Consider the following 19,276-nt stretch of genomic DNA (forward strand, 5'->3'; position numbering starts at 1 on the left):
TGTCATATTAATTTCCACCCAGAAACTTTGTGGGGCTGGAAAGTAATTTACGATGATGAAGCAGAGTTCATAATGCTACTGCAGACTGCCACAGTTGACACACAGTGATAAACAGCTGATCTAGAAGCCATTCAGATGGGTTTCCCAGTCACTCAATTGACTTGCATTCACAAGTACTTAAAAATACCACCAAATATTCACCTGTTTTCCCATACTGGGAGCTTAAACTCTGTAGGTGGGGTGTGCATGCCAGGGCCAGCTCACCCTGTTTCTGTGAGCTCCTTTTCCTGTTATCTATTATTTGGAATTACATGTTAATTGGAGTTCAGAATTCAATTTTGCACAAGATACAACCCAAAGCAGAAAGTCTAAACAGGCTGTAGAAAACCCAACCTGCAAAGGGCTGAACTAGTGACTTATATGAGTGTGTGTTGGGTCAGCCTGCCAAAGTAAGCCAGGTTATGTACACCAAGCAATAAACACAGAGCTATCCAATTGTAAAAGTTTAGGAGTTTAATGACAAGTTTGTGTTGATACAAAATGGAAACTAAAGCACTTCCATCTGTTACTCCTTGATGGAATTGTTTATTTCAAGACTATATTCTGCAGCATTTGAAGGGTAATGGTTTACATATGCTCAACACTCCATAATTTCTGTAGCCTGGAGCATAGAATTAGCTCTTAATTCGAATGAATTTAGTAACAGTGGAAGGTGTTCAGATAGACAGCCCGACAGATCAAAGCTCACAGCATGATTGTTTCGGGAAAAATGCAAAACTATGTGTAAGAAAATAGTTTCAGCAAAGGTCCTGCATGCCATAGACCTACACAGGTCTTGGGTAGATGCCCTTTGATAACACGGTCTGTACAGTCCATCACAAATTGTGGTTCAGTTTATGAAACGGCTGTGTTGTTGCATTCCTCAGCATACATAAGTCACGCCATACACTGTACCACCTGCTTTCAGACTAAGGGCAATGCAGAGTCCTTAAATTTTGCCATCTCCGATTGCAACAGGAATGCACAGGGAAAATTAAGCTGGAGTGCAGAAATTAGCTCAGCTAAGCTTGCCTCCAAGCAGTGGATTTTAAGCGGTAGAATTTTCTCACGAGTGTAGCACAGGTTGAGGGTAATGCTGCCTCTTAAATATCATTAAATATGCTAGAGGGTACAAAGAGCCTGCAGAGGAACAAGCAGGGGAGAGGAATACAAGTACATGATATTGTCTTGCAGGGAGCTGGTTTCACTGAAAGCCCAGTTATGAAGGAGGAACACAGGTGCACAGAAGAGCTGCAAACTGCATGATTTGGAAAGCACATGCAAAAAAAAAGTAAGTAGAAAACCTAAGGAATGCTCAGGAGTAGTAACAAAACTGATGAAGGAAAATGAATACCTTTTGTTGGCTAACACGGAGTGAAAGCATTTGGGAGACAATCTTTCCAAAAGACCTATCAACTAACAGGACTGTAAATAAGTGAACTGTAATCCAGAACAACTGTGAGTGAGCTCCCTTTCTCATAAGGTAGAGTTTGCAAATGACACATATCAGTTTCTCAGGGCTCAAAATCAACACAGGCTGTATGTACCTGTATCTTCAGAGGATCTGAACTTGACTAAATTCATCCAGAAAGCCTGTAGGTTAACCTGGACCACTTGGGTTCCAAGCTAGCACTCCCAAAAATTAACCACAGGCTGGCTCATACTCTGGGCTCCTTGGCAGCCTGGAAGACAGTGTTATAATACTCGCAGAAATGTGGTGGTTTGGTTTTTTATTTTGTGTGCATGTGGTTTTTGTTTGTTTGGTTTTGGTTGGTTGGGTTTTTGTTCTGTTTTTTCTTAGTTTCTGCTTACTTTTAGTGTGTAAACTCTCAGGTATTTTGTCTTTGAATTTTCACCAATGGAATATTTTAGTGATGGAAATGCTGAAAAATTGATACGGAAAAAGGAAGAAGACAGCACCTGTGAAATCAGGGGTGCAGATGTTGTATGGAATTAACATACTAGTTTCCATCACTTGGTTCTGTTTCTGTGCTGTTATGGCACAAATCCACTTGGAAAAGTATGAGGTTGGAACTGAAGTTTGGAAAAGGCACTAGGAAAATGCAGTGCTTGCAGGAAATGCTGTTGTGATTTTGTGGGTTTCCCCACAAAGACTTCTCTTCAAATGAATTGGTACTGGGTCAATACAATGTCAGAAAGCAGCATGACGTGCAAACTCTCACCTATCCCAACAGCAAGGATTCTAAACCTTGTTCGCTGCTGTCTTACCTGGGCTGTGGCATCACTGTCCACATGCACTTGGTTAGAAATCCTTATACAGAATGACAGTTGTCAATAGGAGTAAAAGTAAACCTCAGTTCAAAATGCATGCCTAACACATGAGGTTTGGAGGTTCTAACCCAGCTAAATACTGGTTTACATATTAAAACCTTAAAGACAAAAATTAGTTATTAAAACTTGCTGCTGGTAGGTCTCCTGTAATTTTGACTGAAGAAACTATCCTTGTTTTCTTCTCCGTATCAACTGCATCGCATGGCTTCTGCAGTTAGTTTGGGAACTGTGTGTGGAAGATGTTCCAATTTCAACCTGGATTTAGGTTTCCTAAACTGAGCTGATTGAAAACAAGCCTTAAAAGGTATGTATATAATATACATATAATAAATACATGTCATATAGTACACTGTACTGCATGTTTCTGGATGGTTTTCCTTTTGTGAACTCTTAAGGAAAATGGCTGCAATTAGTCAAATTATAACAGTTACTTTACCAGTAAACGATTTTACTGTACTTTTGAGACAAAATGTGTTAGAAAGATAGAGTCCTAGTTGGAAATCTTAAGGCTTTTAGAGCTCCCCTCCTGGTAGGAGCTAAGCTGATCCAGCAGGGATCAACGCAAGCTAGGCTTCAAGTGAAGGGTGGAAAGGAGAGAGTGTCCTTGTCCCTTTTTGGCAGCAACTATACTGTGAACTTCCCTGTGGGAGTATCAGATGTAATGCTGCTGGAGGCCAGCAGAAGTGGGCTTTATGTGGAGCTCCTGTTAACATCTATTTTTATGTTAATAAACTCTATGGGAAGCAATAACTTAAAGTGCAAGTAACATCTAGCTCTGTGACTTAGAAATTGACATGCCATCCTTCTGAAAATGCTTTCTGTATTTTATGTAATTGTATATTTTTATACATCTGGGGTGACAAAAATTGGCACTTTTCAGATTACATTTGTCACTTTTTTGAACCAACCATCCATTAGGTATTGAATAGAATCGAAATGAAGAAATAGTGGGTTGAGAAATTACATAAATATATTGCTGGAGCTAGATCTTCATCCCTGCATCCTTGTATCTGTGCCATGCAATTCCTTCATGCATGTGTCTAAAATACAGGATCCACGTGAAACCATTATTATTTCTTCATGTACTTGTTCTTGTGAGTCTCACAGTCTTAGATTTTCCTGATAAGTGCCATGAAATGAATTTGTTTTAATGATTTTTGTCAGGTTGAACAAAGTGGGGGACAAGGTTCACTGCTCTACTGTAAAAAGAAGTAAGGGCTTTGCTGTCATATGCTTTCTTCTGCCAAGAATGAAGACGTGTGTCTTCCTTCCAGAGTGGAGACATGGGTGTCTCTCTCTCTAAGAGCATCAGGAATCCCTTTCCCCTGTGGAGGTGTGAGAGAAGCAGAGCAGGTAAGAACATCAACAGTCGAAATGTAGAGTTGAATCAGTAGCAAAGCCTTAGGTACAGCATTCCTACTGCTAACAAACCTTCAGCCAGTGCTGGTTTTTTGCCTCAGAGGCAGTGTGGGAAATCAGACTCCATCAAGATGCCTGTGGAAGTTGAAGCTCTTGTTTTGGGCTGCCTACGTTTCCAAACAGGCTATTCTGTATTGCTTACACTTGGATCACTTATCATAGGTTTTCATTTGTCTGTTTTCATAACCAGAAAAACTACATATTAGCTAGGATTTTGATGGAACAGCATAAATCCTTTAGTCAGAGGCACATCCACAGGCAAATACAGGGGTTTGATTTCTTCCTGACTCAGTTTCAGCAGAATCTCTCTTCCTGTTTAAGGTCTCCAGTCTCCAAAATTCTATCCTTCTCTAACAAATTTATAAATATTCCCACAGATACTCATGCAAATTCACAGCTTGGATAAAAACCAGTCTCTCTAATCAGTGTCTTTGTCTCAGGCTTTAATCCATCAGCTTCACGTGGCTCTCCTAACATTTCCCCTTATTCCACTGAAAATGAAAGATACACCTTAACCATTTACAAAGTGTTTCCAATATATTAAAAAGTCTAATCTGTAACTTAACTACAATCATCTGGTTTTACAGAAAGTTTTCCCTTAATGGTGGTGTTATGCAGCTTTGACTTTTTACTGATATAGTGCAATAGCTTTGGCAGCATGCTTTATCTTTTTCTGTTGCTTACAAGAATACGTGCTGCCCATAACAGCTTTTGCAGGAAGAGCAATTTGCACTAGCTGAAGCTCCTGAAGAGCGTGGGCTCTGAGGTTATCATCCCTGTGGAAAAATTTCCAGAAATGAAATATGTTAAGCAAACACCTCACTCCCTGTCTGAAAATGGCAGCTAGTGAGGATTCCATACAAAGGTTGCCTTGTCCATGAAACACTCCATATGCTGCCATAGCTGGTGCAGTTCTCTGCTTATGAATGCAGTGTCAAAGCTGTGGGACTTGTATGAATCCCTCTATTTATCCAGCCTCAGTGGCTAGGAGTGAGCCAAACCTGCACCCTAGTTGAAGCCACTGAATATTGCAACTGACTTCAAAGTGAGCACAACCAGCTCTGGAATAAATACCAGGCTGGTTGCAGCAGCCCAAGCTTCCTCATACATCACTTCCAGGCTAAGCATGACTCTCAAAGGGCTTTTCTGCATGCAAAAATAACAGTACCTAAGTGGCAGACGTGTTATTTTCCAAATCTCGCTGGAAGTAGTAACCCTTAGTGTCCTCATGGGGTGGGAGTAGCAGCTCCTCTGAATGGCTCCTAACCTGTTTCAGTAAAATTACTCTGGTTAACAAAACTGTCCTTAATGTGGCCCCTTTGGGCTGGCACAAGTCAGATATGTTAACGCTGAAGAGCAGCTCTGCCAGCACACTGAGGGCACGACGATCCCTGGCTGCCTTTGCACGTGAGCTGCTCTGTGGGCACATCTTAATCTTCCCATCTGCCTGCATAGTGAATGTCAGATAACACTCTGCATTGAAACCCTTGTTGTTTCACTTTGCCTAATAATCAGCAATGTCTTTATCAGCAAGGCTTAACATCAAGCTGGGAATAAACTTATAATTTATGTTAAATCACCATAAGCAATTCTTAAATTAAAATAGACATGTACACCTGCTTTGGACTACTTGAAGTTTAGCCTTCTCCCATGGGTGCAGCCTTGGATTCTGTGGTACCAGTTAAAATTTTTATGAGGGGTACAAAAACCACAAAAAAAGGAAAAAGCGGGCCCTGCAGTGAGTGGGTGAATAGGACATATGCTCTTAAAAAACATGAACACATCCATCAAAAATAGTTTAGTTCTCAATGAAAGTACCTGTGATGAAGCATATGTATGGGTGAAGAGAGTGTTGGAAAGGAGGTTCTGAGATTCTGTTCACAAAAATCCTAGTTGCAAATAGGAGTTTATTCCCTGTCCAAGTTGTATAATGCTGTGATTCAGTCAGCAATGTTATTTTCATTAGTGTCTTGGCAAAAGGAATTTAATTGGAAAATGATAGGCCTTTTTATTTTTCATTTTTATTTTGTTTTGTTTCTCTAAATGCTTCCATGCGAGCAACTTCAGTCATCTTTAAAGAATGCATGTAGGAAAAAAAGATGTTTATTGAAGTGTTCAGCTAGTATTGCTTCTACTAGAAAAGGTCAACATGAATAATATTTGTAGAGTTTTACTCAAGGAAATCGATATTATATGCAACAAAATGGGGATTCATGTCCCACCTTCCCTGAGAAACGTGTTTTCTGAATGTTTTCTGAATTCCCGGTGCCAGCAATCAGTGTCTGGCTTTAACTCCGGCGGCAGCTAAGCGCTCACAGCCTTGTCCGAGACGGCGAATTCCTGGAGCTGGTTTCGCCGTGTCCGCCTCGCCTGGTGCGTGGGGCGCAGCGCAGCCTGCCCGGGTCATGGGTGGAGCGACTTTTCCCGTTTATTTTGGTGTGTTTTGTTGTTGTTGTGTGGTTTGTGTGTTTTTTGTGTGTGTGTGTGTGTGTGTGTTGTTTTTTTGTTTGTTTTTTGTTTTGTTTTTAAATGAAACGTGACCTCTCGGTGGAAATCACTTTTTGTCAAACCTGTTTTGTGGAACTCGCCACCTTTCTCCCAGCCCACAGCCGTCAGGCTCCCCTGCCGAGAGGCTCCGCGGGCAGCGCTGGCAGCCGCCCCGCACGCCCCGTCACGGCACCGGGCCCGGGCCGGGCGGTGCTTCCCCCGGGGCCCGGACAGCGGGCGGAGCTGCCGGGCGGGCCCCGCTACAGCCGTCGCGTCTCCCCACCCCTGGTTCTCCTTCCCACCGAGGCCGGCAGCCGCGGCGGCCCCTCCTCCTGCCGCACCCGCTGCCGTCACCCCGCAGCGCGACCGAGTCGTCAGGAGGGCGGGGGCCGCAGCAGCGACCGGGACCCGCGGTAGGAGCGACCCCCGCGTGGGCCGGGATGTGGGGAGAGGGCGAGTGCCACTGTGTGCCGGGACGAGCTGCCCCTGCGGGGCCGTGGGCCGGGCCGGGCTGTGCTGCTGTCCCTGTGGGGACGGCGGAACTCGCGTCCGCCAGGATGGGACGGCTGGAGCGGTGGCGCCCCCGGGGTGACAGGCACGGCCCAGGTGACAGACACCGGCCTGGGAGCTGGTGCAGGTGGAGGTCGGGGCCCGCAGCGACTCGGCGGCTCTTCAGAAAGCTGTTCTTGCTTCTTAGGGAAATGGGCTGGTTTCAGAGGAAAATGTGTGTTTTGCTGTTGCAGTTTGGTACTTTGTGTCTGGAGCTTGTCTTCAACTTTTGATACTGATGTGTATGGTTGATAAGAGAAAGAAGACTAAGATGGTAGCCTTGTTAGAGCTGTTACACAATGCTTTTTTTTTAACCAAACATCCCTTTCTGCAGACTGCTTCTACCATACTTTAGTTTTTCTTATACTGCATGTACTCAAAGTGTCTTGAAAGAGACACTCTTAATTCTTGCCATACCTTGTGTAAGACAGAAAACAGCATAAACATCTCAATATTCAGAAAAGTAGAGTTCTTCCCTGCCCTGTTTCTGGAGAAGGGAGGCTGGGCAGTGGGGTGTATGTTGGGATAGTTTTTCCTCGTTTACCAGTTCAGTGGCACTTCCTGGAGGCTTCTTCCTGATAAGGAGGAACAGTTGGGGCAGGGACCTTCTGAAGGGAGGGGCAGAAGCAGGGAAAGCAGCTCAGCCAAAACTGGGGACAGATGCATTGGGGCAGAAAGAGTGAGGTAAAGGTGTGGAGAGAAAACAGGCTGGCGACAGAGAACTGCTGGTGCAATGTGTTTTGGTGAAGGAACTGGTCGGTAGGTTTTTGTGTGTCTAGAAGCCTGGCTGCTGTGGGAGGCGGGGGGTTCGTTCCCTGGCGCCCTCCAGCACACAGTATTTTCCGCTCGGTGAGCCAGAGCTCTGCTGGAGCACATACAGTAATGTCAGAAACGGTACAGAACTAGCACTAGTGTATGGCTGCTATAAAGCTTGAGTGCGTGAGCACTCTCCCCACAGCTTGGCTATTTCTATGATTTCCTGGTTTTAGGGCTGCTGTAAGAGTCATGTGGACTGCTCTCCTCCCACTGATGCAGCAGATAACTGAAAGCAATGCCCACGACAAGTTATGCTTGTGGCCCGGTCCCCACCGCGTTTCTGCTCATTGTTTTCTTCCTTAAAATGCCTCTGTAACTACTTTTGTGACTTCTTCCACCCTGTACCTCCAAAGCACCATATATAATACAGACACAGCAAGACTTTGAAGGGCCTAATGATCTTATGTCTGTGTCAATGATGATATTTATGGACCTTTCTCTTGTCTAAATTCAGTATGGGGTTAGGAACCAAAACATCTCTGTGAATCTGACCTTAAAATTTCTGGAGTAGTCATCACAGTCGTATGCTACATCCCTTCTTGTTCTCTGTAGTCCCCAGAAATTTTGAGTTGTTGGGCTGGAAATTCTGTGAAATTTCAAAAGTCGCTAAAAGATATAATCAAACTGCAATGAGATGGAGATATTTTATGGAGGTATTTATGTAGTTAATACAGTATATTGAAGGCATTATAAAGACTGTATGTAGTGTTAGATAGCAGCTTAAAATACGTAATGTAATCTACTACAAAAAGTCAAGCCAAGAAGTCTGTGTGTTTTGAAGGGTCCAGGAGATGCTGTTTCCTAGACGTCTATCAAGTTTCAGAAGATGGAGCATCCAGAGGATCTGTTCAATAACATTGTATTAATCAGAACTGAGATAGACCCTATTTTAGTTCTGTGATAGCAACCTAGGGATTAAAAAATAAGAAGGTATAGTTAAAGCAGAGGTGTAGTAAAAAAGACCAGATGGTTTGATGGTGGCTACAGAAATAGCAATGCCTTTGAACTAATCAGAAGTTTCACTTATTTTTAGCCAAGGCTCTGTGTAGTCATTCATGGAAATTTCTCTGTCAGTTTCAAATGGTCGAAAGAGGCTTACCTTGAGTTAAGTACACAACTGAGTAATAGCGCCAGTTTAATTTTTTGATTATTTTTGTCTGCTACCTTGAAACATAGTTTCTTATTGGATATATTTTTAAATTGTATTAGGTAAACTGTTGGAAATAAGGACAGAGACTTGTAAGTCATTTGAAACTCGAGTTGTCATGCACCGAAGCTGAGGTGGTCCCTTTGCTTTTGCTAGTTTATTTGAAAGTAGGTGTGTTTGATATAAACACTCAGTTTCCTTCAGGCAGTTCCCTAAGGTGGGTTGAATGTAATGTAGTACCACACGTGGTAGATAGGTGAGCCAAAGGGCAGCGGCAAATATTTACAGTGTATTACTTCTATGGTTGCTTCATGTTCATTCCGGATTTTATCAGAGCTCGCTGCAAAATCTTGATAAGTCAGCTCCTGGCTGGGGAAAGCCTGGAGTCGGTTATGGTTCATGATGGGGACTTGCTGGTGTCCTTTTAAGAGACAATTCTATTATGTGCTTGTGGGGATCAGGCTGCCAATCTGGCCTACGCTTAGCAGCTGTTTTTTTTGTGTGTACTTGTGAAATTGTATCTATACTACTTGGCTGTCACAGATGCTGAGTGTGGACCAGTGCTGATGGTTAGACTGTAGGAAATAAACTGAATAGGCTTCAAGTGTGGGGATGTTTTTGTTGTTGTGGGTTTTTTTGTTGTTTGTGTGGGGGATTTTTTTGTTTGTTTTGTTTGTTTTTAAGAAGCAGCACAACCCCGTGCAGTCCTGCTACCTGCCTGTTCCATGTACGGGGGGAGTCCAGAGTGTCCCTGTGCTGTCAGATTGGTAGCAATTTTCTAAGACATACAAAATAATTGAACAAAGTATTTTTTTTCCTTATGCATCATCTATTTGAGAGAGAAGATACTGTCTTATTTTGTAATAGGGAAGGTTAAAGCTTCTTTTTTTAAACTATGTAGTGTGGGTGTTGTGTTGGGTATTTTTTTGAGGGCATTGAGAAGGTGTCACCAATAGGTCATTCATGCTAGCTTTAGCTCAGCTGTTGTCTTGAAGCACCTGTCCTCACAGTTTTCTTCCTTCTTTGGAACTGTTAATTAGTATTCATTTCATCATTAGGAGAAGTGAGCCTCAGATTCAGACTTTTGGATCCCGGCTTCTGGGAGGCTTAAGAACTATCAATGAAATTAATCCCACATTAAAGATGCAAATGAGTTTTAAATCTTTGCAAGGCCTCTGTTCTAAAACTTACTATAGCCATTCAGTCAATATGCATGTGAAGTGATACTCAGTGTGATTAATTTATGCATTTAATTCAGATTCCCAAAGAGTTCTTGATTGGGTAAAAAAGCATCTCAGATTTCTAACTTTAACCTGGCATGTTGTCCTAAATTAGGTGCTTAAGTTGCCTAAAGCAGATGCTGTGAATATCCCTTTTATTCTTACTAGAGAGAACAACTTTAAGTTTGGAAAATAATGTTCATTCTCTAAACATTGCACCTATCTGTAGTCTGAATATCTGGTTATTGGCTGCACTTGACAGTGCTTTGAAAATACTCAGTTTTCCATTAGCTAGGAGAATAAATGTATTTTACAGATGTTAGGATTTAGGGGAAAAAATACTTCTTTTTTAAGTAATAAGCGTTAAAGACTAAAGTTTGCTGATCCCACATGCAGACTGGATTCAAAGGCCACAGTCATCTTTTCTTTTGACTTTCTTTGTTTATGGTAGTTGTGGAATATCTGACTCTCTGGTTTACTATACTAAATTGGTTCTTTCTTTAACAAGTCAATCCCTGTAAAGAAGTCATTGAGGAACTGAAAATCAGTATTTCCTTATAGTCGGGAACAAAGAAAGTATGTCCATTTGCTCACAGACAAGTAATAACTGGTGTTCCTGGACAGCCCTTCAGTGCCCAGAAAGCATGCAAGTCGTCATCTTTAAGGAAAAGTTAACATATTTGCAAACTAGTATTTACCAGTTTTTCAGCTGGGGAGTCTCAAGGCCGTCAGACGGGTGCAGAGCACAGACGTTTTGTGTGCAGTGTAGGGTACATCCATGCAGCTTTCAAATTAAGGTTCCATGCAGGTCCCCCAAGTGTGCCTTTCTTTGGGGAGTTGTCACTTGAGCAGATCAGTGCTATTCGGCTTCTTCTGCAGCCTGAACAATGTAAGTGTAGGAGGTACTGGCAGAGGATCTAACCGAAAACTGCCGTCTGCCTTTCACTGTGGATGCCTCGCAGGGGTGGGGGTGCTGGGGACCCCCCAGCTCTGCACTTCAGGCTCAAGTGCAGAAGCTCATTAAAAATTGATGGCCTGAAATGAACAACTAGTTATTTTTCTGGTAACTGCTTTAGAGTACTGAGCGTTTGACTGTTGCTTTAGTTCTGTAGGATTTCCCCCACAGAGTGTACTTGGTGAAATGGAATAATTAATATTTACCTATTTTGACTTGCACTGATGATGTAAAAGTTTGTTCTTGCATGGTAGAACTTAAAATAGATGACTATAAATCCCTGAAGCATTAGTCAGTTGAGAGCATGATTCAGGCTATTCATAGCATGTCCGTTTTTTGCAACAAATTACTTTATATGACAAGTTATGAGTTTGAAATAGAGCAACCTCATTCTATTATTTCTTCAAGCATCTCATAAATCTGTTTTGGTATTTCTTGTTTTGCTAGGAAAGTGGCTTTATCTACGTTGTCATATACACTTTGACTGTCTGTATTGTAAATATTCAGAAGATAGCATAGCAAGAGTGTGCTGCAAAAGGAAACACTTGGTCCAGGGCAGAGTAGGAAGCCAAAGTGAACTTGACCTCCTAGAAATTAACTCACGTTTTTGCTGCATGTGTATTTCAAGAGCTGGTGCAGTTCAGTTAAGTTCTTTGGGTTTTGTTGCCTTGAGTAGGGACTGATATGTGAACCCAAAGACATGTGTGATCTTCCCAGAAGAGTCGCGGATACTAAATGAAATTGTATGCTGGGGGAATAAATGTTTATCTCCATAAGCAGGATCTTCACAACGATGAAATGCTGACGCTGAGTGGTAACATGATACTGCCTTTTTCCCTCTCCAAACAGTTTGTCTACTGTTTGGACCACTTAGACAAGGGTCCGTAAGACCGAGCACAGAAGTACGTTTCTTGCTGTTCAACGCTTGCTGTCTCTGTGGTTCAGTGCTGGCGAGCAGTGTTACCTAGCCAGCTCTGGCAGTCCCAGCTCTGCTAGTCCCTGGAATATGAGGCTGACCTGCTTGTCCATTCAGAACCGACCCTCTGCTGAGGGATGTGGGTGTTGAGCACCTGGAGAGGAGAGTACACTGGAGCTGGGACGATCTGGTCTCATGGAGGAAATAAGGGGGCTTGTTATTGGAGTTTCGCTCCCTCTGTTCCTTTGGCATGGCAGGTGCTGGTTATTATTACTGGGTGTTTGAAGAAAGTTGATCATGAAGCGGCTGAATTGCCTGTTACATCAGAATTATCCTTTGCAGGCTTTGGAGGTCTTACTTGTGTGGTGTCATTTTTGTTTTATTTTCTCACTAGCCAATAAAAGCAAGCAATAAAAGGTACTACTTGTGGGTTAATGGCAAACTAGGGCTGAGAAGTTCTGTGTAAAAGAGATTTCCTGAATTTTGGCTGGCATGAACTCAGGTACATTAAGCCTTGTTGGAAGGGGGAACCCGTTCTACTATATTCAGTTTTTTTCGCAGTGAAAGGAAGGCCACACCAGGGGTTTTGTACACAGGAGACTTAATAGAAAACCAAATTGCAGGGCTTTTTATATGTCAGGATGAAGAATACTATACCAGCTATAGGAGAGGACAACTTCTATGCTGCAGTGCGTAAGTCAAAGATAAATCTTGCTTAGGCTGGTAAAATAGCAGTTAGCTGGTATGATGCTGACCATGGCTCGTCCTTGTCTTGCAGAGGTGCAGCGGTGGATGCCTCAGTTCACCTCTGATGCAAATCCGCAGCGTATTGTAAGGTGATAAATTCTTCTCTGCTGGTTTCATAATCAGGGATCGGTCTTGGAGCAGCTTGTGCCTTCCTCACAGAGGAATTCTGTAATTTATAGCTTTAGGCAACCTTTTGTACTACATCCTGGTAATCAGTCTGGAGGAGGAGTAAAGGCCAAGAGTTTAACTTTACTCAGTGATCACTGGGAAATGGGCATAATTAAATAAATTATTTTGAGCAAATATAGGTTCTAATCTTTTCACTCTTTTTGCCCCCTTAAATTATTGGACCTTGGTGTAACTGGAGCCTGAACAGCAGCCACTAAATGAATTCCAGGAAGGGACATGAACGCTGTTGCTGAGCTTATTTTTGTTGCACCTTGAAACAGATCTTTTCTGATAGCCTTAACATTTTATTATTTACTTCTGCTGCCATTGTGTAATTTTAATTTTTGTTATAAATATCTCCAGTTGTAGTCCTTTTTGGCTGCTGTGGCTTAGAGGAGCATATTTTCAAGGTTCCTATTGAAAGTGTATCCCAGATTTAATCTCTTATGAACAGGTCTGTTCCCTCTTAGCTTTGCCAAAGCAACAGGAAAATATTCAAGAGCCTGAGCGGTTCATGGCTTGAAATGTGAAGCGAGACAGCGGTGTCCACCGGGGGAGTAAAACCTCAGATCTTTATTTAGAGTTTAGAGGTGGACCTCCAGAGTGAGCACTGGGAACAGGGAGAGGACCTTAACAGTATCGGCTCTGTATTTTCTTCAGGGCACTCCCCCTTTCCATATGTGCTTGGGTAGTTTGGATTTTTTCCCTCCTCTTATGTGCTACTTCTTTTATGGCTGAGCAAACACAGACCTTCCTGTTCCTATATCCTCCCACACAGTAACTGCTTGACAGGGTGGACTTTGGCATCTGCTGTTCCCTGGCGTATGTCACCACTATTGGGTGTGGGCAAGTATTGCTCATCACTTACAGTTCTAGCAAGATATTGCGGATGTAACGGAAGAAATTTGGGAAGATGGGCTTAGAAGGTGAAATGGAGACAAGGTTCGGAGTGTGGTTGGGAAAGTTAGTTTAGAGGAGTAAATATTTCTAAATTGGAGAAATTGCCAACAGAGAAGTACACAAAAAAGTGGTGATCAGGAAAGTTTTTGAATGTGAGAAGTTGATGTCTTCGTGGATCCTAGTTTGCCTGGAATCCAACCAGTGTGGGAGAAATTCCCCTTGGAAAAGTCATGGATAAACGCAGTATTCAAAAGAAGCAAGCAGAATGTTTTTATATATAGTAAAATATTTATCAGATTGCTAATGAAGTTAGCTATTATTCCTCAACCTCAGCTTTAATTGCCAAAAGACTCCTTTAATTTTTTTTAAATCTGAAAGGAACGTTCTACGTGGGACAAACAAGCAAAGAACCCCACTTAGAAAAACAATGTGGTTATAGCATTGCTCTGCACCCTTCAACACAAAAACCTCAGACCTTTTTGCCTTAAATTTGTACCTAAAGCTTCTTTGAAACCTTAGCATTTTTTGGAGTGTCCTGTCATTATTGTATTTACCTTGTGAAGCTATAAATAAATAAATATGTTTGCACATGAAGGGGGGAAAAATTAATTTCAATGCTGTAATAATCTGTATCTCAAAAATGTACACCTTGACTAATAAGTATTATGCATGCTGAAAATCTGGGTTGTGGTGGTTTTGGTTTTTTGGTTGGTTTGTTTGTTTGTTTGTTTGTTTTTGAGTGACTTAAGTAATAGTGTTGAGTGTTTTTTAGTACCATTGCTATATTTTATTATGTAAAGTTAATTGATGACACAGCAAGGCTCTGAAGTGGCAGGCTGCCTTCTCTTGTGGTTTTATGTGTTTGTTTTGTTTTTGCTGTCCTCCCTTCCCGTGCACCGGTACCTGCCCAGAGGCAGCAGGGCGGGCAGCACAGGCAGCTGTGCAGCTCCTCTGTGTGCACTGTCTTGCAAGTGCTCTTTGGGTGGGTTTTATAACCTTATTTTTCATCTATTATTAAAGTGTTTGGCTTTATCAAGTTCTGTGAAGTTGCAGTGAAGTGCAGTGGCTGGAACATTGTCCCTCTCGAGCATTGAAAAAGACCCCATACAGCTGCTGCCATACCTTTATGCTGTTAATTTAGCATCAGGGTATATTCAAAAGTAAAAATCCATTATTTTGTTGAACTGCAGGGATGACCATAAGAGACCTTCCAAGATTTAGCTTCTAGCATTAAAAATGGACAAAAATAGGAACCAAATCTTAATGTGGAGTGTGCACTGGGCATGCCTGGAAAAATAAACACGATCACCGTGATGACTGTTGTGTGGAGCTTGTGCTCCCTTGTGTATATTGCACAGTAATTGTATACCAGATTTGGTGCTGTAGGTTTTACGCACTGTGTTTGCATGTGAAATGAAAACATACATAGAGCTTAGTCATGTCAAGAAGTACTTGTCTAATAAAAAACTTGTCATCTTTTTGGCTGTGGCAGCCTGGATATTTCAGTTATTCCGAAAGTCCTAGATAGCACTGCAGTGGAAGATCTCACTGGAAACAGAGGCTGAAGTGAATGCAGGAAAAACATTTGCCATGTTATGGAGAGCATCGTGTAAGCATCTCATTAGATATAAAACCTTCTGTGAGCCTTTACCCTTGAGATATAATCTGGTTATGAATGGTGTCATGTTAGCTAATCTGTAGTCTGTTCTTACAGTTGAATATGTGGAATGGGGCCATGATGGTTGTGGAGGGCTTTGGCTGCCCTGGACCTTTCCTGAGGTTTAAATCTAGATATTTGTGACTGACAGTTTACTCATTTAAAGCCTAACTCTGTAAAATGTCCTCAGGTTTTCCAACTTGGTTTCCTGATATGTGCAGCTGGGTAAATTGTTAATTCTGTTACACTTATCTCAAGGGGAACAAGGGGTAATGATGGGGTGATGGATTTACCCCCCTGGCTCACCCTACCTCGCACCTGTGTTTGTAGGGGGAATGGAGAATGAACAAATGGCACAAATAGAACGGCAGTACTTAAACTTGCCTGCACAGAAATTATTTTTTTCCAGTTAAAGGCATCCCTTATAGATTTCTTGGTAAACAGGCTTTTTCTAATGCTAAGAAACTGTGTTTACTTATTTGTAGACTCTGTTACACGCTTTACATACTGGAGTAGAGGTAAGGTAGAGTTATAACTTTTAGTCTGCTGTGTTCATCGCAATTCCTGCTAGTTCATTTCTCTCTATTTGAATTCAAATGTGTACATGCAGCATGAAGTCCAAACAGCTTTTAAATGAATTGAAGAGTTCTAATAATATTTTAAAAATATATATTTTTTATATAGATAATTATGTATCTATTTTGGATATATATTATTTTTTTCCATTTCACTGTTGCTATGCAAAAGAGCCATGCAAACCAGAAAGGGATGTTAATATGATTATGCAAAATGAAAACAAAACCAGCACCCCCACTAACCCAACCCAGGCCAGAACTCCACAGCTGAAATCAAAACCAGCAAAACAAGCCAGATACAAAAGGTAATGCTTTAGGGAAAAGAGAAGAAAGAAAGGAGATGGATGCTGTTTGCACAGCAGTTTAAAAATAGACAGGGAATTGTCACTAAAAATAACCTTGAAAAAGTTGAGACGGATCGTGGATGTTTTCTTCATCTGGAACAAGCTCCTTGAGTTAGTTTCACCGTTCTTCCTGAGAGCTGTTCTGTTTAAAATAAGGCTTTTCATGTTCTGCGCAATCATTTTAGTTTTGTCCTTCCTTTTTGACCTCTGCTTCACTTTGGACATCTAAAGACTTTGTGCACTTCTGTGCTGACACAGGCACTGCCAGCTCTGAGAGATCAAATTTGCAGTGAGCCCTTCATATTTTATGGCAATGCTGTAAGCACAAAGCGTATCCTTTCTGCTTCTTACTCTGACCTTGCACTCTTGCAGATGTTTGCATTTAGATGCTTTCTAACACTTGTGGTACAACTATTCACTTGAAGATGTGACTTGTCTGTTGGATAATTTTGTACTTTTGATTAGTAAAACTGTTCTGTATAGGTTGCAAACTTAGGGAGACTTAATTAACTCAACGAGGTAAGCATTTTCAAGTAAAATATCCTTAACAACATAATAGGCAAAGTGAGTAGTAAGTAGTAACTGAAACAAATAAGGAAAATAGTCTGAGGGGTGACTCTGCAACTGCTTGGATATCTGAACACATTTATTAGACCAGCAAAAGGAAACGGGAAGAGGTTTTCCAGGGACAAGCTGGTGAGATTTGTTCAGTTTATATCTAAATTTTATTAACTCGCTACTGCAGATGTGTTGCCTGCTAATTTTATGCGATGTAATTAGTGAAGCATTAAAGAAAGTAACCGTATCACGAATGCTTTTCAGATCTTTGCAATGAGTTATCCTGGCTATCCTCCAGCGGGTGGATATCCACCGGCAGCCCCAGGTAAGTTCTTTAGATGGAGCAAACATTAAATGATAGTGGTTGTCCTATCTGGAATGGAAAGGTGACATGGACTCACCCAAGCTATCTGTGCTCTCTTGTTAAGTCTTGTTTTATCTTGGCTGAGAATTGATTTATATAATATGTGTGCTTTACCATGTGGTCACATCAGGTCCATTTTCATTCATCTCAAACAAAGCACACAGAACTAGGAGATGGTAATAACTTGACGAAAATCAATAAATGCCAAGGAACAGAGTCCTGTTAGTACTGAGTCTTGAAGGCAGCTGGTGAGGAAAATTAGTATGGGGAGAGATTGGTCACACAACTTAAAACCGTATCCCACAAAACATTAGGGCTTTAATTATGACATTATCTGTAATTCACTGTTCTTAGGCAAATTGTTGTGTGTGGAAAGGAGAAGGCTGTTAAAAAGGGTATAGATTAGAATAATATGAAGCTGGTGAAACATGTAACTGCTGCTTTGTATCAAGTTGTTGGGAATGAACTTTGCAGTTGTCAGTATTGTTGGTAGAAAGAAAGGACTGGACTCATATGGGCATGGTAAATGTGGAGTTAGGCAAGCTGACTGGGGAAGGGGAAGCGGTGTATGGTGAGAAGCCAGACCAGCCTGGGAAGATAAATGCCATTTCTCAGCAGAATATCCTGGCTTAGTTACACTGCTGTATGAACAAGACTGTACTGCTATGTGCAGCCACGTTTTGTGACTTGGGTATCTGTGAATGTACTGGGTCACACTCTGTTAGACATCCCTCAAATTAGCAGCCTAAAAGGAGTAAATAATATCTTCCTACTGGAATACCCAGACAACTTTGTAGTTTAAGAGAAACTACCTCTAGTCAAAAGATGGTGTTTACAGTATTAACTCTTAAGTGTCAACCTTCAACTATGTTTAGAGTTGTTTAAAATGAGAATGGATATATTCAGTGATAAATAACATGATTAGAAATATTCAATGAGGTGTCTCTTTATATCATAATTGCACTGCTACCATGCACCTCTTGGGTTGATTTTCCTTCTCCCAAACTGCTAGTGTTGAACAGACATCACATTAGAAATGTAAGTAGTATGGAATAAGTTTTAAAAGGTGTAGTTTCTGCTTTCAGCACAGGTGTGTTTGATTTCAGGTAGCAGTCCTTGGGGCGGTGCTGCCTATCCACCTTCAAATCCACCTCCAATCGGTCTAGAAAATGTGACTGGCTACGCCAGTCAGTTCAATCCCAGCTACATGGCTGGAATGGTGAGTTGGCTTTCCTTTAATGTGTTTTACTGTGACTTCCTTAAGTGCAAAGATGTGTTTCTGGCATTGCCACTAAGAAGTTTATCTCTTGAGTTCCGTGCCTTTATGTCTAGATTATTTAGATGTTGAGCATTCAATATAATCTATTGAAAAAAACAGTTACTGCAAGCAATTTCTTATTTTAGGAAAGCAGACCTATGTTACATGTTGATTTAAGAGCTTAACTTCCAAAGTCATGTATCTAGAAGTAACATAACTTGACTTTGCTGTGCAGAGGAATAGAGGAACAGACTGTTAACACTGAATACCCACTCTTAGTATATTTCCATGGGCAAACACAGTCCAGATTTTGTCTATTACCTGGATTTTGGCTGCTCTAAATAAGGAACAAGTCTGTGCAATCAGTGACTCCTCCCTGAAAAGAATTTGGGATCAGTTGTCTCTTACAAGCACTGATATTTAACCAATGACAGTAAAGACTTTTTACGTTGACTGAAGAAAATGCAGATGTTTCAAATGTGACTTTTTTTTTCATAGAGAAGAAGTGACTGATACTTCAGACAACTTAGTCTTCAGAAACCTGTTATGTTGCATAATCAATGCACATTTTGTAGGAAGACCTTTGTATTATAGATACCTTTCTGAGACAATGGTTAAATGAAGTGATTTGGCAACCTGCAGTCAAAAAGAGCAGCAAACTGTCTGAGGCGCACATAACAATATCCACAGCAATGGCTTCTGAGAACACTGCGGTCATCAAATGTCAGTTCTTATGGTTCCTCTGTAGAAGAGGGTCAGAGTGTCTCGCGTGGGAAGATGATATTGCATGTGGAGTGGAGTGTCTTTGTGGCAGTTTCTGCAGATGTCTTTCCAAATGTTCTCCAGGAACTGTTGCCAGTTGTAA

At 41.5% G+C, this 19,276-nt stretch overlaps 1 protein-coding gene across 3 annotated transcripts in view; it reads left to right on the plus strand.

Annotated features, from left to right (window-relative positions):
* Positions 1–19,276, plus strand: part of ANXA11 (annexin A11) — a 33,041-nt gene that overhangs the window by 1,815 nt on the left and 11,950 nt on the right. The window contains exons 2-6 of one of the 3 annotated variants that reach the window (XM_065843892.2): positions 1,234–1,330; positions 2,546–2,635; positions 3,496–3,684; positions 17,054–17,114; positions 18,260–18,372. In XM_065843892.2, coding sequence (XP_065699964.1) covers positions 3,562–3,684; positions 17,054–17,114; positions 18,260–18,372 — 297 coding nt within the window. In that variant the 5' untranslated portion in view covers positions 1,234–1,330; positions 2,546–2,635; positions 3,496–3,561. Of the gene's footprint in view, positions 1–1,233; positions 1,331–2,545; positions 2,636–3,495; positions 3,685–6,498; positions 6,651–15,147; positions 15,265–17,053; positions 17,115–18,259; positions 18,373–19,276 lie in introns of those variants that run through there. The other 2 variants (XM_071811744.1, XM_065843894.2) reach the window with 2 other exon arrangements.

This window comes from Patagioenas fasciata, chromosome 8, assembly GCF_037038585.1.
Source record: "Patagioenas fasciata isolate bPatFas1 chromosome 8, bPatFas1.hap1, whole genome shotgun sequence".
NCBI classification, from domain to species: Eukaryota; Metazoa; Chordata; class Aves; order Columbiformes; family Columbidae; genus Patagioenas; species Patagioenas fasciata.